The sequence below is a fragment of the Hypomesus nipponensis genome, chromosome 17 (assembly GCF_054491055.1).
Source record: "Hypomesus nipponensis isolate SF chromosome 17, ASM5449105v1, whole genome shotgun sequence".
Classification (NCBI taxonomy): Eukaryota; Metazoa; Chordata; class Actinopteri; order Osmeriformes; family Osmeridae; genus Hypomesus; species Hypomesus nipponensis.
In genome coordinates, this window is record NC_140377.1 from 9,292,410 (window position 1) to 9,319,827 (window position 27,418).

Here is a 27,418-nt window from a genome sequence, read left to right on the forward strand (position 1 = left end):
TTATTTGCTTATTGACCTGCAACAATGTAAGTCCTTCAACTGACACATCAAACTGGTTGCTGTATGAAAGTCAGAAAGGTAATTGCATTACACTCTAAAATCGAGAGGTACATTCAATGTTCTTTGTTGTTTGTTATTGTTTAGAAAGATTGGTATAATTTTGTAATGTTTCTGAGAACCAGTAGGGTGCAGACATGAGCTGCATTATTTTTTATTAATTATAGTAATAAAAAAGTAATAATAATAGCGAAAACAACAATAATTTGTTAGTTTGATACAAGTGTGCTCTAAAATCACAAATTTAACAAAATACACAGACATGCTTCCATCTTGCTGATCTCCTAAACTTTAGTTTGGTTCTATAAGATTATTTGAATGGAGTTTTTTTCTTTCATATAAAATATCTATGCACATGTGACCTCTTTGTAAAGCAAGGCATAGAGCGAGGGGGAAGTCGTTCCTAATCCAAATGGTATCTCAGTTAAATCTGACGTTTGTACTTAAGCATGGGTTGAGAAAAAGTGGGTGTAGGCTACACTAAAGCTTGTGAGTATGCTTCTACGGTGCATCGGTTCAGATGATCTCACACAGCTGATGCGCACATCGTATCTACCAATCACCAAAAGGCTTAGGACAACAAGCAGCATTTGTGGTTACTGAAAGCAGTGAATTAATATGTATTTAATGGTTCTTCATTTACTATATCAAGTTAGTAGCATGTGAGATGGTGAATGTGGCTTACCCTCCGTGTTCGAAAGATCCAGCGGATTTGTAATTGGCGGTTTTGAATCCACTGAAGGGCTTGTCAGTGTATCCAGGATTGGACTGGTCTCAGAGCTGAGCGGTTGATGAAGACGTGCTTTGCACACAACTTCAAACACTTTGCCGTTCGCTCTTTTCTTTTTTTCCCGTAAAATGCCAAGACTTCGTCCATCACACTCTGGCCATTTCAAACCAGGAGGCTCATTTGGAAGGACGCCAGACCGCAGCCTTTCTAATCTGCAAGTTCAGTCCAATACATTCTGACATATGCTGTCAACGTTGGAATAAGAAATCGATACTCAAGAAAGGGACGCGATATCCGTTCGGAATTTTAACGATCTATTTCCCTCTATCTTTATAACTATGCGAATTGGAGGTAGGTTGGAGTTGCACGGCTACGCGCATTTTCATCTGGAACAGTGCTGATAGGGACAGATTATTGTTGTTGAGTGTCCATGCAAGACTTGGGGTGGAAACATGTCTGGCCACTTCTCTGAGAGGATCACTGCTATCAGAGATGGCATTTTGGTCCAGCACTTCGGTTTTTACCTCTAAAGTGCCCCGTAAAATCTTATTCATGTTCACCCTCTCCCTCTCTGTCACCTACTTGTTCTATAGCTTGATGAGCTGTTACAACTCGTTGCAGTTTCCCTTGCAAGAAAACTACGTGTACCAAGGGAGGCTGGTGACGGAGGAGACAACTTTCGTTACATTAAGGGATAAACTTTATTCTACATCATCCCAGGGCTTTATCGACGAGGAACTGATCGAAGCTACCGATGCTGACAGAAAAATAACAATTACCACGGTCAAACATAATGTGGAAACCGAGCAAAAAACGATGGAGTGGGTTAGGACTCAGGCGTCTCCAACTAAAGCCGCCTCGGTGTATCACTCCACTGCGTTGGAGAGGGAACACCAGGATATTAGCACCACGGACAGCGAACTCAGGGTGAACTGCACCTCGGATTATGGGGAGAAAAAACTACCCCAAGCCATTATAATTGGAGTGAAGAAAGGAGGAACCAGGGCTCTACTTGAAGCTTTGAGGGTCCATCCCGACGTCAGAGCCGTTGGAAACGAGCCACATTTCTTCGATAGGAACTATGAAAGGGGACTAGACTGGTACAGGTGCGCACAACCCCGTTCACTTTCATTTAGCATCCTGTCAGACTTTCATAATAACGCAACATTAGCCATGGCATGTCTGCTACTACCTAAAGCTCCACTACATCTACTTGTTATACTGATGAAAGTAATGTTTCAGTACATCATCAATAAGTGATATTCCTCCGTGTGCTGTTTCGTTCAACCATGCCAAGTAGTCCATAATCGATAAACCCAAGGCCGGCTCATTAGCATTAGATTGACATGCAAATAATATATTGAAAAACGATTACAATAATTCACGCATCGACGTCAAATCTAGCCTGTGTTTTGCACTGTATGCCATTTTGCATACTACGCCTTGTGAAACACAGGGATTTCCCTCACACACCACGATTAAAACAGACAATGTTTTCTTAAAAGGAGATTTATGGCACCACAAACTTAATAAACCTCATATGTTATAGTCTAATAAATTGCATGCAAAGTTGTGCTTAGTATACATTTCTGTGGTCCTCAAAAAGACGTCTGTGCAACAGGTTTGCCAGTTTTAATTATTCCCCATAAAATGCTTCAAACAGTGATAGGAGACATCCTGTTTGTGTGCATTATATATTTGCATATAAGTAGTTTGCACACACTCAACAGTCGTTACTAGCTGGTCCTAATATTGCTACCAATGACACTGCAAATGTTGTATAGTGTACTGTAGGTGCACATATGTACTACAGCACATTTTTCTATCAAATTCTCTTTACACCTTTATTTAATCCTTACACAGCAGGTAAAAGAGAGAAATGCTTGAAATAGAGATCACAGGCAAGCCTCAAAGTCCATCCAGACCTAAAAGATTTATTGCCATCCTTTCGCAGGCACGAATAAGAGAACATATCTCAATTTTGATCTGCTTAAGCAAGCTAGATTTCTTTGATCCAGCTATTGTCTCTCTCACATGCTAAGATTAAGTTGCTGTCCACACCAGGTGCTCAATATCAGCGAGGGGTATTTTTTAATAAATTCCCAGCAGTGTTTGGGTTGTGCCTGTTCTGTGATTTACACATGTTTATTGGAGGGAAAAAATATATTTGTCGGGTTCAATCATGGTCCATGTGACACAGGCTCAGTAAAGCGTAATTCCAGCATTACGATGTCTGACCAGGGGAATGCAGGATTTGAAATGTACTCACTGAGCTGGTGAGAATGAATTCAACACACAGAGTTCCTGCATAGGCCCATAGCAGTGCTGTGGCTCTTCACAACAACTATTGTGGCACAGGGCTTTGGGTAGAGGAGCATCTGCCTTCATCTCACTGCAGAGGAATGGGAGCTCTCGGCTGTTCATTTAGCCCATGTTAATGTGAGCCATTTCATTACACTCACTGTGTGGGGCTCATTAGACAGGAAGATGACAGGCTTACATAAATAACACCAAAGTGTGCTTGTGTGTTTTAGTGCCCCTGAGCCAACGAAATCCCTTAAGCGCTCTTACATTTATTTCTGCGTCCGTCCTCTGAGTAACGTTAACCTCAGAATGACGTGCATGTGCAGGAATGAAAGAATCTGGGAGCTTAGGTTTTGCACCCATGGGGTGGATTCATCCAGTTGGCCTGTTCTATCGGCCACCATATAGTGTAACAGGGGAAAGGGTTAAACGCAGATGTATAAGATATGTCAGCTTTCTTGATGACTTTAGCACAAACCATGTCACGGATGACCCGAGGACTGGTCATTGTTGAGTCTTACATTCATGCTGTTCTAAAAATATATTTCTGTAGTGGCAATAATGGGCACAGTGCAGTCTAATGTGTGCCTAATCCTTTGAACTCATAAGCAGCTGTCGATCATAACCACTTAATATTACTTTTAAAGGCTGAATCTAGTCACTTTATCCAAGCAAATGCAATGAATGCATTTAAATGTGAAATGGTTTCACTCTTTGCACATTGTCATAGCTGAGTATGTTATGAGTAACACTCGTACGACCTAAAGTCAAACTAAATTCTAAATGTCGTCAGTTCGAAAGAATGTGTTATAATTTTGCATGTTTGATATGTTTAATAGGGTATTATTTGTCTTATTTAACATTTTTGGAATACAGCGATTACTGCATTTGCTTATTGAAAGCGTAAGATTATCCACAGATCCTGAAAGTCATCCTGTAGGCCTAGTGTATAGCCCACTTCATGGCTTAACATGATCAATATGTGTCTTAATTTCCGTTAGCTGGGCGCTGTCCAAGGTGCTTGACTAATAATAATGTTTCACTGTCCATAAACTCTTATTGTATGCCATAGGGTTCACAGTCTCTATCTCTCTCTCTCTCTTTCTTTCTCGCCTTTTATCTTTCTTGCTCGCTCTCTCTCTCACTCCCTCTTTTTCTTTCTTCCTTTCTTTGTTTTTCTCTCATCAGCATTTGTATTAAATATCAGCGAATCATTGGCATCACTGTGCAAGCTTCTAGATTGAAGCTCTCTGTAGCCAGGCTCTGTAGTAGCTTATCTAGCAACATCTGGCATTCTCTTCATTCTTTGCTGTGGTTCTTTGCTGTTTTTGGCAGGACACCGCCAGAGATGTGGTTTTTCTCATGAATCTGCAAACTACTCATTGTTCTCCAATAAACATCCCAATTTACGAATGGAACAAACTTGTTCAGTTCCAGGGCCATTCAATACTAATCTATGCCACATCAATGCTTGTGGCATTCTGTTGCTCTGGGCTAGTTGGGGAAGCTGCATCACTTAGCTCCTTCCGTTTCTCCTCTTTGCAATCTGTAGCTATTCCACAGGTCATGCAATATCATAGGCCCACGTCTCCAAGGGTCTCTGCATAGTCCATATTTCCAGGGTTCTTGTGATTCAGTCTGATGTCTGCATGAGGTCTAGAAAATCCCACATTTCTCATCACCTCTGTAGGTAGTCAGATAGAGTCCATTCAAACAAAACACGTCTAGAACAGATTATTTTGATGTCTATATTCAGGATACACTGTTTAAGGAGCAAGTTGTTCTCTTCTCCATTTTTTCTAAATGTGATTCTGCACCTTGGCAACATTAATTTTACCTCCTGACACAATGTTTAAAAGCGTGTCAGGGAGGGCCGCATGCCATGTTAAACCTCTTACTGCTTTTGTAGACAAGCTGTAGTTTTTATTGAGTAGGTCATCCTTAATGTGTGTCAGGTAATAACAGCAACACTATCAGTAGAAGGCTTACACCACTGCTTGTAAATTGATCTGCTTTAAATAGGTGGTACAAACAACAAAGGGTTAATGGATATCATATAAACAACTCTATTGCTTGTACTGTAATACAATTGATTTTCCAGTAGATTATTTGAGTAGTCTCACTGTGCACAGATCCCATTGTGGCTGTGGAAACTGCCAGGAAACAAATTGCTCTGAAAAGCTTGTGAGGTATTCAATTCTTCCTATTTACATGTTGTTATATTGACACTTTGACCTTGTTAGAAATAAATGCTGAGAATATTTGACACTGTCAATATTTTGAGTTGTGGTGTACCTTTACAAGCCAATGGTCCAGTGTTACAAAACTATAGTGTGGCAGTACTGTGCAGCAAATGAAGTATGATGAGACAGTATTCAGTGTCATTTACCCAATGTCGGAGTGTATCACACACCATGCTCTCCAGCCTATGGTTTACCTAAGATGGAGGTTTTTCTTTCAGTTTCTCATTTGCTTTCATGCGATGTGGCCATTACAAGATGTCCAAAAAATTCTTCTTTCTATCACCATGGACTTTTTTCCGTGTGTGAGTTATCAGGCTTCCTGATCAATAGAAGCTACACAGCTCTGAAGCCCACACAGCAGTTGTACCTTAACCAAGGCCGTACAATGAAGTGCTCTCATTCTCCTCCCTACTTTATCATTGAAGGTTTCTTGTTTTGTACAGCGCTGTGAATCACTGCTGAAAAGAATTTCACAGGCTCTTCTTTTTTTCCCTGAATACTAAATTCACATCATGTAGGGAGTGTCAGAGCATCATGTCTGTCTGTGCTGCTGGGGGACTGAGAGGAAAGAACAGTGTGTACTCCAGCCCTGGCTTCACCCTCGCCCTTCAGGAATAAGACAGGACCTTCTGACAGGAAGTGTGTGACGGAGACACAGATCCACTGCAGAGCAAGGCAGCAGAAAGTCTAAATCCAGTGTTTATCCCTTGTTTACCCCAGTGCCCCCCCTTCCCTTCACCTCGTAACTCTACAGGAAGCTCAGCCCCTGACTCCTGCCACCCGACTAGGGGCCCGTGACTCCAGCCACCGGGGAAATGGGATTGAGGGAGGTGGGCCAGATCCCTTAGCAGGCTGGATGCCATCCCACCATCCCTCCATCCCTCCATCCTCCAGCTGGGCTTGTGTGCTACTGCAGCGCCTGCCTCCACGTCCCGCTCCTCCTTAGCGCGGCAGAATCTGCCCACGCCTGATAAGGCGACGCCAAGGCTCGCAAGAACGCACCTCTGGGTACTCAGATGCCAACGCGGCAGTCGTGGAATTAAACTTTTTAATTAGCAGCATGCCCCAGTGCCTGTCGAGAGAGTGGACTGCAGCAGTCAGGTCTGTCTCAACACCATCACCGCCCCCTCCCCTCCTCCTGCCCTTCTTTCCACTTGATTAAACTCCCAAGTAACACGAAGCCCAGAGATTCTACCACTATCCACAACACCAATCACATTTACTTCCTGTCCCAGCATTTTTCTACTTTTCCTTTTTTTATTGGATCCAAACATGCCACGGCATAGTGAAACAGATGACATTCAACTATCAGGAAACTGAAAAGAGGGAAGCTTTTGTGTCCCTTGACTACCTTTATCATAAATAAGCACACAATAATGAACAATAGAGTCTGCAGGCACATTGCTGCCTTACCATCCTGAATGTGATTCATAGCTACCATTCAAATTGTATTTACTTGGATGTAAAAGCTAATATTTGTATTCTGTAGTTTTGTAATAATTTGGCTTGTATCAATATTCAAATTCTGATCATTATTGTTGTCTGGACAAAATATACATCTTCATTAAATAATACAATATTATACTGTATTTCAAAAACTCTAATACATGTGTGTGGCACTGTAATGCTAAGCTGTGAAACAAGTATGAACAGCATCCACACAGCACTTTCACAGCCTTAAAATGGTTTTCCACTTTTATGGCATCATCCATGCTTTCTATTGTGTGAATGTAGGTTCAATTCCTTTTGTGTCACTCCAGGGTCAGCCTTTGGAGTGATCTTAGTCCATTTCTATTGTGGCACAAGAATTATGAAAGAAGAAAGACTGCTGCATTCTGACTGTCAAGATGGGTGGGTTAGGGTAGGCCGTCTCATTCTGCTCAAGCTCCTCTTCTCATGCAATTGCAGTACCTCTCTCTCTTTCTCTCATTCTTTCTCTCTCTGTTATACTCTTCCTGAATAGTGGCTATAATTAGGCGTCTAAATTGAATCTCTTTTAAAGTTGACTTTACACAGAGTTCACTCACAGTGTAATTATAATTTGGTTTATGCCAACACCATGTATCAGGACTGTGGCATGGCTAACCATCAAGACAGTCAGACTTGAGTTGTCTGTCAGCTGAAATGAACTCAGTTCTGCCTTCTCTTTCATTGTCAGTTGGGAAGTCTTTGGCCTGTATTTTTGTTCCATGCTATGGATGGATTGCCTTAAAATGACAGCCACAGCCTGCCTGCTAAATGATTTATTTTGGACCAAAAATAAAGTATAAGCTGAAGTCATTTTAAGCTTAAAAGGATTCCTATCTCACAGGGATTATTTACTTGCCGCAGAATTGCCATGATGTGGTTCTAGTTGGGAGGAACAATGATTCCATTCGGCAGAATGCTGGTTCACAGCCATCTTTAAATCTCAGCGAATAAGACTTCCTTGGGACAAATAAGCATGTCAATCATACTTGTCAAGATTCCAATTTTCCTTTTGCTTCTCCTGAAGCACTAGAGCTGTGTATGTTCCTTATCTGCAGTGAGGGATGCAGTCATGACACAAACTTAAAAGCAGGCTGATGCATTGGTGTAGTCAGGGCAGAGCCCCAAACAGGAATGGCCATGAAGCCAAGACACAAGGGCTGCTGGGAGCATGTTTCAAATATGTGCCCATGACCTGACATGTGCTCCAGGAGTGTGTTATGCTGAGGGATGTGGTGGGCTAGAAATCATAACTTCCCCCTGCGTGCTGCACCACTATTATCATTCCGCCTGAATACCCATGACATGTTACACATACAGGCTTTCTCACACTGTAGGTTGTTCATCAATTTGGCAGCATGGCCAAAACACTGAGATTACCATGAAATGGAAGCAGAGTATATTTTCTTCTTGACCATTAAATACCGTAACCGTATTTTTCATTCATGGACCAACGTTTTTTGAAGAAAAAGTGACAAAGTTTAAGCCCACAGTACAAATGATGTGTGTGATACCTTGAACCAAAATACTTCTTGAATTAATGACGTCATCCACGGTTCAGAAAATATTTTCTTCTTGACTATTAAATACAGCGGGCGTATTTCCATGCATCAACCAAAGTTTTGGACTAAAGAGGCAAAGTTGTGTAATTGATATGTGTGATCCGTTGAGTCAAAATACTTCTTGAACCATTGACGCCATCCAGAGCTCAAAAAACAATCTGACAGGCTTAATTCAATTATGGGAGTGAGATGTGCTGAGACTCCGGAGGTGTGAGCTAATTCCTCTGTTTACACCCCTGAGTCACTGTCACAAACAAGACAAACACATTCATTGGCTTCCAGGAGCTTGTTTTCTGTGATTGTCCCATTGCCTTTGAAGTTTCTCGTCGCTTTATGTTGTTTATTTATTCATGCTCTTTCTTTGCCTGAAATCACCATGGGGTATTCCGTTAGAATAATTTTAGCACAGTGTGAAACAATGTAGGAACCGAGTATTAGATGCGTAAAATTCGCATGACGCAGTCCTTACATAGAATTTGGTATAGATCTGGAGTGATTCAGATCTTGAGGAAAACGTTTTCATGGGGGGAAACTGTATTTAGAACACCTTCACATGTCTGTGGGTTCCAAGCATGCTTCATCAAGCAACCATAGGCTCATCTTGGCTTTATTGGTATCTGAAGTACTTTAAACAGTAAATCCATCCAGTAACATCAGCCGAGCACAGAAAACAGCGTGAGACATTTTTATACAGAGGCCGCGGCATATGCCAAACTCCTATGAGACTTCAACTAAGCCGATGAAATGCAAAAGAACGCATTTAGGGATTATGCTAATTACTAATTGGTGTATCAGAAGGTGATTGTTTTTCCTGGATTATTTGGATTATTGGCAGTAAAGATTTAAGGAAGAGTTGACGTGCTCTGCCTGTTTAATAGAGACGTTATCTGTGCCTGACCATGAGAAACTGGGGGTGATATTTTCTCTTTTATGCTCTTAGATTGCTGTGTCATACATATTCACACACAGAACCACCCTAGAATATGGCTCAGAGAAGTCATGGCGCGAGATAGAATCTTAAAACCGTTATATCTACTACACATATATATGTATGGGAGTCCGGGAGTCAGGTGGCTGAGCGGTTAGGGAATCGGGCTAGTAATCAGAAGGTCGCTGGTACGATTTCCGGCCTTGCCATATGACGTTGTGCCCTTGGGCAAGGCACTTCACCCTACTTGCCTCGGGGGGACTGTCCCTGTACTTACTGTAAGTCACTCTGGATAAGAGCCTCTGCTAAATGACTAAATGTAAATGTATATACGTGTATATATATATATATATATATATATATATATATATATATATATACAGTACCAATATGCTCAAAGGTGCACATGTATACCTACTGTATACTCAATTATAAATGTTCAACATTTTAAGATATTCTTACGTCTTCTAATGTATGAGGCTCATGTTTATCTCATGTCATCTTAAGATAAAAGAGAAGTAAAAAAAAAAAAACATAGCAACTCACACTTACACTGCCAGGATTAAGCTTCCTAAAACTACTTTTCATCTCTGAGTTTCTTGTGAGCAGCACTTGGGTTTTCACCTTTATCTTCAGTATGCTTGGGATGACTCTGCCAACAGAGTCTGTTCACTCCAATCGACCTCCAGTTTGTCTCGTGTGTGCAAGACAAGAGGAGAGAATCTTAAGTATTAATTGATTTTTTAACGAGCATACATTTACCTTCAGACACCTGCAAAACAAATTGGGGCTATGCTGCGTTGCAAAAAGGCTATTTTAATTGATCTCTATGATGAACACAGAGGACAGGCCCCCTGCTGGTTTATTCAAGGTCACTTTGTCATCACAACCCTATAATGTGTCCTCTGTTTTTTTTAAAGGGCCAACTTACCATGAAAGTGCATCTGGTCAGAGGTGAGAAGGTAGCAATGGTGTAACTAATGGGTTTATTTAATTTAATTTACTGCTGTGGCCCCTGAATCATAGAAGGCATGCTGGCCACAGTAGATTGAGGTTGCTGTGGGAAAGAAAGAAAGATTAACCCTCTTCTCAAAAGGGCAAAATTCACTCTCATGTCATGCTGGATTTTCTTGGTGATAAAGCAGGCTATATAAATCTGCAGAACCAAATGAATACAGGTTTGTGGTGAAATAGGGCTCTCAAGCTTATTTCTTTACAAGCCTCCTAATCAACGTCATGCTGGGGTCTTGCAAACCTACAATGGATGCAGTGAGCCTTTGCAACAACAATCACTTGCAAACGTAGCAGCCAAATGGCTTTCGTGCATATCTGTCTTTACATCAGATTATTTGGGGCACTTATTTGGACTCCCTTTCCTATGTGATCAAAACGATATGATTTTATGGCCTCCGATTGACCTCAACATTAACATGCATTAATGATGAATACACATTTGATGCCATTGTTATGGTATCTATATATATCAGACCTAATCGGTGTTATATTTTCTCTAATTTACCGTTTTTGAATTCCTGATGCAATCTGTAGAATATAAATGAAGCAATCCCTTCAGCCGCTGCGCTGCATTGTCTGGGCTCATGCTGGATGGCGTCTGTTTTGTAATAAATCTACTTTTTACAGGACTAAACACGTACACACTGTACCTTGGGTAAACGCAACAAATACTTCAGGGCTCAGAAAATTAATGTGGCGTGATAATTAGTTAACCAACAGAGCGATGCCAGAGGAAGAAATTTTACACCTTGTGTTTAATAACAGATAGTTTAATTTGCCTTGCTTACAATGGGCATATGTTTCTTCATGCTATTTTATGGCTCTCGTCTCATTTAGCTGGTTCATTATTCCATCTCACACAGATGGATCATCACAAACACTCCATGGATGCTTTCACTCCCAAGATATCTTGGATTGTGGTGGCCTGACAAAGCATTAAAACAGCAGGCAGACCACAGATTTCTTGGAGCTGAAAACTGGGATACTCCTGGCGTTGTCAATTCACTTGGAGTTTGTCATTGGCTTATGATGAGTATTGGAGATTTGGCATTCTTAAGCCAGAATTTAGCAAACAATGCATCTGCTCAATTTCTTCCTTCCTTGTAAATGCAAAGCATTGTTTACTGAACCACTCTCCACACTCTCACACTTCTATCTTCACGTGAATGGCTCAAGGTTTGTGTAATAACTTACTGTTGGAAAATGGATGCATGGATGCTGTTTTGTAAGAGTGATGTGTCTGCTGCAGCATTTGTTGTCAAAAAAAGAAAATATAAAAAGCTTTGAGTCAAGTTTGGCTTCTCTTGAGGCAAAGTTCTATTTTCTATGTAAATGATGTCAAAAGTAATAATCTAGTTTGATAATGAGAACACAATGTGTCATTCAGATAATCTTTGACAACACAAAGGGCATACCCCCTCTGCCCCAGATAAATAGTGCCCCACAGGGCTTGTCTTAGGCCTTTTTGTTTTGCAAGCATAGGTCTTTTCTTCCTTCTGGCTTGTACATTATCAGAATTTGAAAGACGCAGCAAAGTCCACCACACGTTCTGTCAATTTCTGAACTCAACAGAGCAATCCCGGTGAGATAATGAATGCAATCATCTTGGCTCCTATGGTACAAGTACAATTACGAAAAAAGGAGTCAGCCTTTGGACCTATGCATGTGGTGAGAGGTAAAATAAACCAAATAGTCTCTACCAACTCTTGATGAAAATAACAGTGTGCTGTAGGAGTCATTTTTCTTCATGTTTTTTTTTAGATGCCTTCATCAATGCAATATTTTTTGCCCTGCAATGTTGCAGTGTGTAGTTAATCATGTTTGTTTTTTCAGAACCTGTTGTACCATGTTATGTTTTGTTTTATCATTATATACCACATTCAGCGATTAAATAAAATAGACAATTATAAATAAAAAATCTATGTATAATTGAATTATAAAAATACAAAAACAGATTTAATAGAATTTGTAAAGTGAGGAAAATAGCATATTGAAATTAAACAAATAACCAACTGTTCCATTGGGATATATGACATGGACCAGACAGAATATGTTCGTGTGTGTGTGCTTCAAATGGTTCAGTGCAAGCCCTTGTGCTGTTTATCTTCTAGCCTGTTTGCACCCAATGAGGAGTGATGACCCACTGGTTTGACTGACAGTCACCACGGCGCCCCCTAAAACCATATCAATGCAGCCTCTGGGTATGATCCCAGCCTCATCTGTCCCTATGCTGTGTCCTGGACTTGTTTGTTTTGGAGAGAGCCCTCAGCCTTAGCTGTCCTCTTTATTACTGGAGCCCCTAATGCCTTGATTTAATGCACTCTCAGAGGTCAGATATTGCGCTGGCAGCTACCGACCACTTCCTTCTTCACTGCCACATTAATAACAGCAAACAAATCAAGGACACACTGTAAATTTCCTCCCTGGCATACTGGAGCTGTTTGGATGTGCAATGTGGACATCTTTATTACAGTGAGCAAATTTGTCTGCAAAGGAAAGATATATATTTTTTAATTCTCAGTCACATGTCCAAAACATGTGCCACATGTCTCAATAAATTCAGTGTAATATTCCCTGCAGGATAGTTGTACTGGGTTTTAGAAATTCTCTCAGGCTTGTGTCTCATCTATAGTATGATACATAAAGCCATGTAGAATGACACATCCAACTTTTTTCTGAATTGCAGTGCCTTGGAGGAGTATAGTACCCTTTCAATCAAGTCATATTTTTCAACCTTACAGACACATTTTCAAACAATTTTCAAACAAAATTACAGTGAAAAACTCAATGCATTACAGCTCACATACTGAATGAAATTGAAGACCATTTTAAATTGAGGAGAGTGCATCCGCATTGTACTGCCGCAAACCCGTATCTGGTTTGTGCCTGCCAGATTTTCTGCACAAATGTATCAGATTCTCCTTCATCAAATGATGCGGATGTGGTCGGACAGGAGAATTATTATTATATTATTATTGTTGTCAGCATGTGTTTATCTTGATGTAGCCCCTCAGTAATCAACTTTATCCAGCAAGCACATTTCATTTGATTCAAGTGCTATTGCAGTCAGAACCCTTGTATATTTGAGTAGGAGTCTGACAGTAACCATTGAAAAAAGATTTCTGATTCCTTGTAGTCTCTTAAAGATTTCAGTCATGTTTGCAGACACTACCTAGGAGTTATTACATTCATATTACATTCTATGAATACTTTTGATGTATTTTTGCATCCACTTTACGTAAAAGACATATTTAGCTCAATCAATTTAATCTTTACCTTGCTGAGGGATGAATGCTTTCTGAAGAGTTTCTGAAAACCTGTATACTCATTCGTCCATCCGGGCACAGCTGGGCACAAATTCTAAACTCTGAATGCACTTTTGTAGTCATTGGAGGAAACTCTTATTGGAAGCCACTGGACTCACGTGCAGGTGTCCTCAACAAAGCTGGGGGAGATCCAGCTGAATACACAGCTGCTTTAACCTCTTTAACCCTATCTCTGATGGCATCTCATCTGGCCTAGAGCTGACTGCCCATACATGGAAACAAATATTGATACAGGATGTACCAACTGTACTTGTGATCATAAATGAAGCGTATTATACCATACAGCATATTCCCTGTGTTTTTCTGTTTTGTTTGTTTTTTTTCTTGCAGAAAAGGCTACAGTAGTACTGAATCACTGAGGCAGATGTCTGTATAAGCAATGCCAGTTGCGTATTTTGAGTATCAGAAACTCTGGGGACTCAAACCTTTCAGCGGACTGTGGGTAAAGTTGCAACACTGCCAGTGACAAAAATTGGGGTGGAAATGCACAGGTCTCCAGTACTGTGTTTACACTCTTTTCCATATAGTTTTGATGCCATTAATCTCTTCATGCATCCTCTCTTTCACTCTCCTTATGAAAGCTTAAACTGCCCCAGGCTACTCTCATGCAACAATGCCTCACACTGTCCATAACACAGAAAAGCCTTCACCTGACTCACTGGAGACCATGAGTATTTCAAGAGAAGGCACATCTGTCACAAAAGAGCACTAGCTAAGACAAGCTTGTTTACAATTGGAATAGCGAGATTTTGCCTTTAGTGATGTCAATGATGCTGTGAAAAGAAACTTAATCAAAAGTGGAATATTAATGTCACTGCTTCTAAAAAATGAAACTGGAGTAATCAAAAACTAAACATTAATTACATACATGAACAAATGAGTCTTTTTTTAATGGTGATCAACATCAAAGGTACTGTAGTAGAGGACTCAACACAAATAAGATCCTCAGGGAGTAATCATTGTGTGTGTGAAAAAGAGAGTGTGAGTGCCTGATTGTGTGTACAGTGTAAGTGTGTATGTGTGTGTGTGTGTGTGTGTGTGTGTGTGTGTGTGTGTGTGTGTGTGTGTGTGAGAGAGAGAGAGAGAGAGAGAGAGAGAGAGAGAGAGAGAGAGAGAGAGAGAGAGAGAGAGAGAGAGAGAGAAAAGTGTGTCTGTTTCGTTTGTGCTGAATGAGAATATTTTCACTGTGGAAAATCCGTGATTCTCTGATGATTCATGCTTTACTCAAGGAAAAATGCAACATGTTGGTCTGCCCCACTGAATAATCAACATCATTAGGAATTCTATTTCTCTCCTCTTGCTATTAAAAATGAACAGACCCACTATGGCTGCAAAACTTGGCAGCCGGGACTTGATCTTGATTTGCAGGCAAACCAATGAGTCGTCTTGGCGGGGGCGGGCATTCTCTCAGATGTTAAGACATATGAATTATGCAGAAACCAGCTGTTCCAATATTTATCACTATGTGTGAATATTTGTATGCTGATGAAGAGGACACAATCATTATATTTGTTTTATATTTAGACTTTTAAAATGACTGATGGATGCTAATCATGAAATATTATGGCACTGGTACATTGCGAACAGCTTTGAATACTGACATTGGCCGGGTTTCCCAGATTCGTTAAGAAGCTCTTAACACTAAGATCTTCTTAGGAACATCATAAGAGCGCTGTAGAACGCTCTTAGAACGTTCCTAAGAAGCTCTTAGTGTTAAGAGCTTCTTAACAAATCTGGGAAACCCGGCCATTATCAATAGTGCTAATTACAAAAGAATAATGAAATGTTCAATAGAAAACAATAATTTTACCTCCACTAACAGTCAACTGAAGTTAAGACCAAGACAACTAAGGGAATTAATTGATTGTGTTTCATTTTTTTATTTCCAAGCTAAATTATGCACCAAAACATTGTTTATGCGTCAAACCAGGCCTCGTTCCAGAATCCTACCCACAAAGAAGCTCAGCAGTAATTGGCAACACCAAAGTAGAGACTTTGCAAACAGACACCTTTCTAACTCAGTCCACCATGCAAATAATGTTTAGTATGAGAAAAGCAGAGCCAGCTGTCTTTTAAGTTTCATCCCCTAGGTTCTAATGCCAAATTCAGTTGAGCTGTGCAGTGTTTAACCTCTCCACCCCCGGATCCCCAAGGCTCTGGCTGGAATATCCTGACTGAAAATTAATGCAGTGGTGGGCGGCGATTGGGGAGGTGAATGAGGGATTGTGAATGACGGTGAGATAATTGGGGTCTGCTGAAGCTTCCCTTCCTCCCTCAGATCTGGGGACAGGAATGGAACGGGAAAAAGGGGAAAAGGCTTACTCAGCAGAGGAGCACATTTGAGGTGGGCGCCCCCCCCCGCTAGCTTGTACTCTAGTAATGGCCCTTTAGTACACTCTGACTGACTTGGTTAGATATATTGCGTGTAGCTTACCTATATTGAGAGTTACTCCTCAGCTCAGCTGTCAGCCACCCCGGTGGAGAGTGCGGTCCGCTCTGCACGGCACTCCAGGGCGAGCGGAGGGAGCCACTAAGTGGTGCACCTTGGCGAGAGCCCTGTTTACCCGTGAGACACTCACAACACTGACACATGCTCTCACGACGACTAATAAATCATTGAGGGTCTGATGTGCATCGATGGAAACGCAGTGTCAGTTTTGATACTTGATTAGCATTTCTGTCACTTTGCCTTACGTTTAACATAACTCCAGCTGCGCAACTCAATTCACACTGCCCAATGGCATGACAATGACGAGCCATTCCTCAAACTGACAGCCTGACATGACAACATGTTCACAGAAGGGGAATTGTACATAAAGTCAGGGAGACACTTGCAAATAAAAATAAACATTCTGATATGTTATGCCACAGCATTCTAGCTTACTGCAGGTGTCATAACGTGCTCACTAAAGTATATGTTGATACCTTTAACACTGACCTTTGGTCATTGTCTCGTGGATGTAATATAAAAGTCTTCAGTGAAAAACACATGGATGTGCAATACCATTTACACAATTTAGCAGTCAAAGTTGTTCAAATCTGACAAAAGCTGATCGTTCTCCACGGTCCTGAAGAGTAAATTGAGTAGTCTTTATATTTTAAGATTATGCAAATATTGCTGTGAATGATCATGACCCTCTCCATTTTAAAATGCCATAGTTTTCTCTGAATAATACTTTTTGGGGGATTATGTGTAAAACACTAAATCTTTGGCCTGTGCTCTGGTTTGTGGCAGTAGTTTACCCCAGGCCATTTACACAGTTAATATTAGTAATGAAAGCAACTAATACTCCCTCCCTGGGGCTGTCGGTATGTTGATGCCTGTCGGTCTTCTGCTCCCCCTGTAATTGCTCTTGGGGCTACACCCCTGAAATAATCATGATTTTGGCCTTCAATCAGTAAAAGGCAGAATGTGTTACTACTATATGTATGAGCCCTAAGTAAGTCTGTTATAACTAAGTAGAGTGGTTTGATAAGAAGTGTGATTGAATCTTTTTTTGTAACTTGACCCTCGCAAGCACTAGTCTTTTAATACTTTGCTTTAGAAATGTTTTTACTGACGAATTTTGTTTGGATATGGGTAGTGTAGTTTTCTTTGGTGCTGGGAGGTTTTCTTCCCCAAGCCGTAATGGATTTTTTTTGTTTAAACTTCCAATGAACTTCAAATGTTCTGGGTTTTCTAATCGTACTGTAGCACTCAAACTCTTAGCTAACTGAGTGGTATGAGTGTTTTTTTATACAATAGACTGTTAAGTCATTGTCATTTGATTTTATACTCCTCAATCAGGTTGTTTATTTGAAAATCTGAACATATTAGTATATAAAATTGAAAATAACTGATTTGTTTTCCTGCTGGGTACAAAACAAGTAATCAGAACAACAGGAAAACAATCGCAGAGAGAAAATAAATGTGTTAAATAATCACATAAATGTAGTAATGCAACCCTGTGACATGGTTTTCTTTGTTTTATTACTGCATATCCAAACTGAGCATGAAAAGTTAAAGCTACAGTAGTCCTCTGGGTTTGTTGGATATCTATGATTCTCTTTGAGAACACACTGAGGCCACTGACCTTTGCCCAAGGCTGATGACGTACATTGTGTATACTCATTGGCTTCTTCTCCAAATAAAGTTCAGTTTAGAACATAGACACACATACTCCCCAGCGTTTGCGTTTGATTTGCATTTCTGCTTCTGTCTGTCACCATATTTTGGTTTTGGATATGGGAGTGGCGATATGGATAAAAACGTACTGTCTATATTAATAGAAAACACCTTGTGTTCTTCTGACATCGGTTAAAATGTTGGACCGAGCAAGAGTCTAACATGTTGCTTTGCGGCATCCCAACAATGATAAAAGCCTCTGTAAGACTTCTGCGACCCAATTAACCTGAATGACTTTGACTAACTGGATGTCATGGAGCGTGTTGTTCAGGTTCAGAATACTAAGTCTGCAAATTTACATTTGGTCATGTAGTGCTTTAAGAGGAGAATCTAAAATGAATAATCAGTGTTTGTAGAATTGGTCCTTGTAGCACAGTTGCCCACTATGTGTGAAAATGATTACTGCATATCTTCGAGAGCATGATTATCAAGGCGTACAGTACAGTACTGTTGAACAACTACTTTAAGCCTTATATGTAGCACATAATCTACAATAGAAATATTGGACTTGATTGAAAGCAAAAACTGGATCTATTTTTGTTCATTCAGTCCGTAAATGTCTCAACATAAAAGTGAAATACAAAAGTGTCCCTGCCTTTAACTGCATCTGAATGCCTGCATATTTCAAATTCATTTTGCATATTTCTTGATATTGGAGTTTCACAGTTGCACCAGTAATGGCCTTTTAGTGCTACAGTAGCACCAGTGCATCTGCAGCAGTATAATTAACTCGTGACAGTTTTAGTGGCACAGCTGCATTATCCCAGCACTGAGGAATAAACTTGAGTCTGCCATGTCAGTCACCTCAGATCTAATCCAGTCACCTTTTTCACAGTTTTCATCTACCAAAAAGCAACACATTGATACATCCAAAGTCAGTTAAATCATTAGCTTCACTTCATTTGCGTGATTTCTTTATCCTTAATTCTCTAATTTCATCATTCAGACATCTATAAATACAACACATGCATTCTTTTTGCGTTGTTGCATGGTGTTTGTTAGATTTTTTTACTGAATTGCTTCTCCTTAAAGGTCTGGATTAAAACCAAATCGCTTTAGATTCTTTAGTCAAGGTTAGAAACACATTTTTGGTGGTGGCATTGGCTGCAGGCCCATGTTTTCCGATATTTATTGCTTCTGTAAATCATTTAACATTTGGCAGTTCTACAGGCAGGGAAGTGTTCACACCAGCCAAAGTCTCTTTCAGTTGTGAATCAATTTAGATTAAAAGACATGAACCTCATGCCATGATTCCAATAGGAAACTACTTAAAAATGCAAATGATCAGCCTTGCTGCACCAAATCAACATTGGTTACTGTTTGGTTTTCACTAGAACCAATAAAAATGCAGCTATAAATTAAGTAAGGGGGGGAATAAGTAAGGATCCCTTTAGGATTTTTCTCCAAAAAGCATCACTTCTAGTGACGCCTGCAACACTCAAGCTATATTGGGTTTGATCTGAGATGTTTTGCTAAAAGGCAGAAATTACACAGAGTAATACAACGCCATATGTCTTTTCCCAGCTTTAAAACTCCAATATTCTTTGTATGACAGGTACAAAAGGGGAACATTTCTGAACCCACACCCATGTCATTTCCTATTGTTGATCTCAGCTGCAGATATCTAGGCTCTACAGTTTGGTGTAACAAGATTCTGTTAGACTAATAGGTTTCACACCTGTCATTAATGGAAGGTCAAATATTAGAAATAAGTGCTATTCAAATCCTCTGTAATTGAATATTTAAATGGCCAATTAAAATCCTCATTGGAGGTTGTGATAAGGGAAATTAGCCTTCCTTTATTCACCTGCCATGAATGTGGCTTTCATTCTGTTATCATGCCATGCCTCTCTATGTCGCAAAATATATATTTTTTCCCTCCCTGGACTGTCATGCTGGTTTAATAAAAGATAGCACAGAATTATAGAGAAGACAATACTAGGTGTTTGCTCTCCCCCTGCTGTGGTAATGGCCTGGGGACGCTGATTAAATACCACAGGAGTCTCTGTCCAACCGGCTTATTCTGTCCTTACACTATGTGGGTGAAACACACCATTCCCTCGCGTTCACACCCGCCTTAAGAAAAGAATGAAATTAGCCACACTTCCCACATAGTCCAGGAATTCATAGGCACCTCATGCTGCCTTCAGATCCTAAAGTTTCTTTCCTTTTTTCCCTCTTTGTTTTCTCTTCTGTTCTTTTTTTCCATTGCAAGACGTAATCCAATCTGCTGCAGAAGGCTTTGTGTTAACATTGCACTTTATTTATAGAAGTGAAGTTAACGGTATCACAGGAGCTAAGGGAAGAAATCTTCCAAACACGTCATGTTCGGCATCGAGTACCAGCTCTGGATATCTAGTCCCTCGGTGGAACCATGGAATTACTTTGCTTGCTGTGAAACTAAACAGGTTTTCAACTCCCACAAATCCTGAGGTCTCACTCTAGCACCAAGCACCATGTTGTGATATTATTTGAATGGTGCTGCTCTTAAATGCTTTTTGATTAGCAAGCCGTCAATTGCAGATTTTTTTTTTTTTTTTGCCATTTTCCTTGCATCAAATTGTATCTGTTTAGCTGTGACCTGCACCTTTTTCTGCCGGTCAGTTGGTTGGTTGATCCACAAAAATGTTCCTACCCTTTGCACTTTTGTGGTCGCAGTTATTTCAAATTTGTCTAAATTGTCTAAATTTGACAAATGTGTTGCCCATGAGGATACAGCTCATTAAAGAATACCTTCCATATGAAATACATTAAAACAATTTAAAAGTGTATTTTAAATTGTTATGAATACAAGGCAAGGCAAGTTTATTTGTATAGGACATTTCAACAACAAGGCAATTCAAAGTGCTTCACATAAAACCAAAATATTGCAACACCAATAACAATAAATGCAAAAGAAAACACAATTTAAAAACAATTAAGAACATTTAATAAAACATTAAAAACATTCAACAACACATTTAAACTTTCTCAATACACACTGAAGTGAAGTGCTTTTAGATGTAACCATGTATATAGATGTAAGAGTAATCACCTGAGCATTAAATGCCATTATTAGAAGTGATTTCAAACATCAACTTAGTTTTATTTAGTCTTTGATGCCTATCCCAGGACCCTGAATACCGTACTTTCTGTCCATGCTGTTGAAACTCTGTTCCCATAGTGCCTTGAGTGCTTGCCTGAGCCACATGACATCAGTGTAGCCACTCTCCAATTATAGTTTGTCCTCCGTTATCCAAAAGCAGAGATACTACGGGGAGGGGTAAGTGAGGGGAGGTAAGTTCCCCACGATAAGTACTGGAGAAGTCCCTCATGCATAAGGCGAAAGCTCGCCTGGGGCAGGATACACCGGAGAGCTCTCTGGCACTCGCTAATCTGACCACCCACCAGCTCTGACCCGAATGTTTCCAGTGTCAGCAGCAGACTTCAGGACAAGCCCACCCTTCCATCACTGTCAAAAGCAGTTCTAATGAGCCTCACAGGGTGCAGGGTCAATGACTAAGCTGATTTGCCTACTGATAAGCAATCACCAGTAGGCATACTGGTGTGTAGAGACAGAAAAGTACACTCCCCCATATCGTCTAGTCTGGCTTTCTCCGTTTTCCATTACTTTGCTGACAGTGAAAGTGCCCACAAAGATAATCCTCCAAGTCTTTACACTATCCCTCATGACCTACTGTGTACGTTTCAACAATATCTGAAGAAAAGGGGGACAGTTGAGTCACCTTACTACAGAAATAGTGCAGTATTTATACAGCGGGTTGAACACAGAGGAATCTTTCTACACTTACTCCTCGGTGTCTACAGCACTTGTCAACAGATGTCACGTTTTTCCATGTACAATCTCAAAGGAGAAGAATTTTGTCTTACAAGGTGCTTGGTGATTTAATGACTTAACACTTTTTCATTGTACCTAATCCTTTATTCCTAATGGTGGAATTAGTGATGTGAAAGTAAAATTGCCGCTCTGTGATTTCGGAATGCCATTCAAATAGGTAAGCGATTACTCCAAAGCTAATTTACATGTGATTATGCAGCTGTTTCTTAGGGAGAAGAGAGGATGGCTGTAATTGTCAAACTTTTAGCATGTAATCATACAGCCATTTGCTCACTGAAATCTTAGATGCTACGGCAAGCGTTATGTGGCAGAATTAATTACAGAATGGGGTGTAAGTTGCATCTATGTACACATGCCTCTCTTTTTCTTCTTTTTCATTGTCCCTCACTGTCAGTTTTCGAATGGACTGTGTTTTCAATAACAATCTCCTTCATCTTCCCTGCCGAAGGTTCCCATTGTGTAGGAGAGACACAGGCGTATGACCTCTATTTTTCATTTCTCAGAGTGTGCTGGTATCAGCCTCTACATTGTGTCGGAGCCAACATCTAACATAACGTTGGACAAAAAAATGAAGGAGTAATTATCCAATACCTTCTTAGGCCTGAAAGGGGTCCCTCTCCTTGGGTTCCATTCATTGCTCCTTATCAGCCGGCCACTTTAGCAGCTTATCTCTCCCTCCTTTTTAACTTCTCTGAAAGTGCCATCGAGCTGCTGATGACTTTAATCTCCTAAAATGAGACCCATATTTAACAGAACGGTGGAGCCGGCAGCATATGAAATTTCAGGCATCAGGGGCTTATCCCGTGTCAGTCAGCGGTGGATCCATCTGCCCGCCTCTCACAGTGGGTCTCAGCTTGGTAATTCTAGATACACACTTGATGCCTTTATTTTGGCAAGGCCTGCCACGTCGGACTCCTGATAGGGGGTATTGGCAGTTCTCAGGAAGACTGGCAGCAGGCGTAATCAATCTGGCCATCCTGTGTCAGGGGGAGACAGGCAAGCCCAAAGGCTGGCTATCCATCAGGGAGTGCAGGCAGACTAGACCCCAGGCCCAGGGACTACCTATATCACCACCAGACTTGTAAACGTGCCGCAGCCATCTGCAGAAATACAAAAGATTGTTTTAATTTAATTAGGCGGCGATCTCTCCGAAGTTTGTTTGATTCTGCGGCACTCCTGTGCGCTGTTAAGAGAGTGGTTAAATAATGCATCAGGTGCACAGCGAAAGGTTTCCTTTCCCTCCTCTCACTCCCAAGGTTTTGCGAACAGTGTTGCCATCTCCTAAGATTAAAGGAGATATCTGGCCCCCTTTAACCGCCCCCACTGGAGACCTAAGTTGTGTGTGTGTGGGAGTTTCTGCTCCGAGGAAAGGTACAGCAGTTGTTTTAGCTGCAGGGGTTGAAGGATTCAAGAATTGTGCAGCATTGAAGGTCAGGGACAGACTGTGGAGACCCAGCATACCGTACTTCACACTCTGATGGAAAGAAATGATACAGTCCAGCCCTCTACTGAAAGCACTGTATTAAAAAACATTTTACTTCTTGCTTCTGAGAAACTTTCACTTAGTCTGGGAGGCTCCACTGTGACAGCACTGCTGAGTGGCTTGTTGTCTGCTGTACTTGCAGGTAATGGGTGTGTTGTTTGTCCATTTCAGCGACGTGAGTCACGCAGCACATGGAGAGCTGTAGGGGTCACAGAGCCTGTGTTTGAGTGCCCACAGACTGTGCCCTCTGCATGCTCTATCTCTGTCACTGGGATGGGGGGAGAAGGGGGATGGGGGACGGGGGAGGGGGGACTGCCAGGCAGCCCACTGAGGTGACATTTGTAGTAAGTGATCCGGCACCACAGCAAAGGCCCATTAACAGCCTATCCTCTTTCACATGAGTCAGCTCTGTTGCCACGCATCCTGCCCACTGCTATGATGGTGATGTCAGAGGAGGTGACCCCTCCACTAGGGGGCACAGGTCAACCCTCTATTCTACTCCCTGTGGAAGTTGTCGTATGTAAAATGTTCCTTTTTCGTCATTAAAAGGCTCGTTTTCCTAAATACAAGTAATCATTCCTTCCACTACAGCGAACATTAAACAACAGAAACAAAGTCATTATCTCTCAGCCATAAACACTCACCGAAAATTAAGCTCACAGCCACAAACCAACCCTGTGACTAATGTGCCAACAATATGTGATGCCATAATGGTGTATTAATGCTCTGGTTGCACAAAGTGTATATTGTGTAACTCGCCCGCTGTGAATTCGGTAATCAGTGTTTGTGAATATTAAGAAGACATTATCATAGGAAACTGATGGAATGAGCGCCAGCCAGTACTGTGCCCATCCCCACAGGTCAACCCTGAGGAAGGGGGACTGAACAGGGATGCGATGCTTAACCTTTATAAATGGAGATATACAGCAGCATCAGAATATTGATTTGAACGGATATTGTACTGTATACTCCCTTTTTATTTGCAATGAGAGACTGCCGGTGCAGTCACATTCACAGAAGTTTCCTGCTGTGATTTTATTTAAAGCATGGATCGTTACAGCATGTGTGATGTATGTCTTTGTGAGGCATACTGTACTGTCAGGAATTTGTTGTGCTATTGGTTTGTGAACCTTTGTGATTTCTATTCAGATATGTTGTGATGGTGTTATGTATTGTTGTATATACACTGCCTGGTGTGTTGGTGTAACTTTTTGCTACAGTTCATTGAGCTCAATCATTTCCGTGGCACAACTTAAGTCTCAGAAAAGAGGACTTATGGTGTAAGGCGTAACAGCAGTGTGTCGCACAGTTATCTAATTCTGTGGATATCCACCGCCCACATCCCCAACCCCCTCTATTCACGCAAACGAATAAAAGCAGTACTGAGTGTAATCCTGCCAAAGGACCAGAAATACTAATTACCTGCTGTTTACTGGGCTTTGTGCAACCCACCTACCTTACCCACAATCAATAATTACCCACAAAGGCTAGTGGAATCAAATCAGCCTGATAACCATTAGAATGAAATTGGATGAAGTTCATTAGAGATTCCTCAGGCACAGTCTGTAATATTCAATATTGGAGACACCAACCCTCTTACCCCTAGCTCTTTTGTTCTTGTCCTGTGTAGAAGGCATTCAAGAGTTCTAAGACAATTAATTAAAGTCTCCAACAATAGGAAATCTCATATATTGCCTCACAGCATCTCTGCAAGATTAGCTGAATTGCTTAGTTTTTATTTTTGTTTGGTTATTTGCACATGCCATCTCCAGTGTTGTCATTTGGCATGAGTGCACCGATGTTGCCATTTCTGCTTTGTGGGTATAAACAGCCATGGCTTCTTTTCTTGCCAAAATAAAGTTGTGTTGGCCATAATGGCACGAGCAGCACTTAATGTTAATGTTTGGAGGGAGTACACATTTTGTTCAACTCCATAGCACAATCTTTTTCTGTCTTTTTTTTATGTGTGGTGTAATCTGATGAAGTACAGGATTCATTCCAAGCTTTGGACACCGTTTACAGAAAAGAAACATGCTCTTCTAATCAATAACAGAGCATCAGCAGGCCTTAGGAACATAAAAGCAACATCTCTACTAAAAGTCAGACGCCTGTTGTCTTCTACACCTCAGCATAGGAGGGCCTTCAGATAGTACCTGGCACATAAGATGTTATATTGTGTTGAATACTTCAGTATTATACAAAAATACTATACATTCACATACATCGGTAATGTCTAGTTTTTTTCTTGCTCTCTAGCAGTTGCTACACAATGTTAAAATTAAATTTTCGTGTTATGTTTGGCAGAGTAAAGAGCATGCTATTTAAATGTATTTTCAGTTGGTCCAATGGTGTTACAACAAAACAGGAGGACACATTGAAATGGCAATAACGTTCTCTTAGTTCAGGTTTAAGGAATGTTAAAACTTTTCACCCTAACTTGTGTGCTGAATATGGCTTTAGTGTGTACACCAACAAAATAGTAATTACTCATGTTGTTGTATGAATAATCTTGACATGAGTCAACATTAAATGTATCATGTGAAACCTGGTGCGTAAAGTAAGTATTACTTTATTATAGAGTAGGTGATTGCTAACCATACACTATTTCTATACCAAATTGAATCACAAGTATACTACCATTGCATAACCAAAGAATTTGCTTACATTAGCTGCAGTAGGCTATTTGCATATGCTGAATATGTGTAATGAATGGTAATGTATTAAAATCCTGTCAAAAGATGTTACCAATTAGAGTAATTATATGCACATGGTACTCATTAAATCTTGTCAACTGTTAGGCATGACTGAAACACAAATTAGAAGCAGTATTTTTTTTTGAATTTGAGGTCTTTGAAAAGCCTATTTTTATGTGGAACGTGGAAGATATTTGTGGGAAATCACAAATACACTGCATAACTATTGATGTATTACATACTGCAAGCTTTTAATCAATCAATCAATCAATGTATATGTATATTACATTTCCGAGGTATCCTAAACCTTAAATATTCAATGGGTATCCAGAGGCCATTCTTAGCAGGTTTGGTTCGAGTACATCACCTGTCAAACTGCATTGATTCAGCTTCTGACTCAGCTGAAACAAAAACAGAGGCATGGGTGTACTTAAGCACTGCAACTCTCCACGTACAGTTCTCGCACTCGCCGCTGCAGTAAGTGAGCATGCTGGATGTGGCCAAGCCATTTGCTCTGCCTATAAAATGCTTGACTGGTTTTCTCTTTCTCCCTTTTACTTTAGTGAACATATTGGAAACCACCGTCCGTATAACCGTATAAATTGTTAAATGCTAAAAGCGTCCACCATGTCACTACATGTCAGGAGCAGAGAGGGCTAACTTAATTTATCACAGGAAAGGCCTTTTCCCCTCTTTATACTGTTGCAGAGAACTTAGAAAGGCAAAGGCTACGGGGTAGGGTCTAATATTCCAGGGTACCAGCTAATGTACTAGGGTATATTGCTCTCAAAATGAAAACAATTTGGTATCTTGCTCACGCAATTAATCCGGAAGTCTCTGGGACAGGCTCAACCATGTGGGTGGAATAACTGAGTAATTTTGCCTGTACCTATAATAACCAATCAGGTGCTCGACGATACAAAAGGGGGGTTATGTGAAAGGAAGTAAGTAACAATGCAGAGATTAAGACGATCTAAATTCACGAGCTTAGATGGAAGCCAACCGATGTAGAGATTTTGAAAATATATGATTTATCAACATCCCCCATGGATTACAAAGTCGAGCACTGCGTATGAGGATTTAGCAGTGTCTGTCAGTGCGACTTGGTATTGGATTTCAAGAAAACCTGGGCAATGCAAAGCCAGGTTCAATGACATCAGATGGAGTTTGGAGGGATAGAAACAGGAACGTTTAGTTCCTTATGTATATAAGCACAATGTATTTCCTAGATTATTAAATTGAGTTTATGTGAAATTTTGTTCGATCATATGCTAAACCATCAATAATTGCGTAGGTCTTCAACTGAGTAGAATTATATAATCACCTGCCTCAATAATTAATACACTACAAATCAAATTGTTTTTTAAAATGAATTATTATTGTCATGCCCGACTTCAGAGTCCAACCAGTATGGATGGAGTCGCGCTGGTGTTTCTTCTTGCCGTGCAGGGTCTTTTTTTATTGGATACTCACTGTCCCATATCAGCAACCCATTACATATTTTGTTGTATTAAACAATCACATGCTGAGTCAAGGTAACACAGTAGTCACGAGTGACATAACCTGTCATGTCACAAACAACCTGAACGTTTACACTATGGAACCCTT

At 40.6% G+C, this 27,418-nt stretch overlaps 1 protein-coding gene across 1 annotated transcript in view; it reads left to right on the forward strand.

Annotated features, from left to right (window-relative positions):
- The first annotated feature begins 1,279 nt into the window (after nt 1-1,279).
- hs3st4 (heparan sulfate (glucosamine) 3-O-sulfotransferase 4) overlaps nt 1,280-27,418 on the forward strand; it is a 48,527-nt gene continuing 22,388 nt past the window's right edge. The window contains exon 1 of the mRNA XM_084677857.1: nt 1,280-1,893. Coding sequence (XP_084533983.1) covers nt 1,280-1,893 — 614 coding nt within the window. The remainder of the gene's footprint in view (nt 1,894-27,418) is intronic.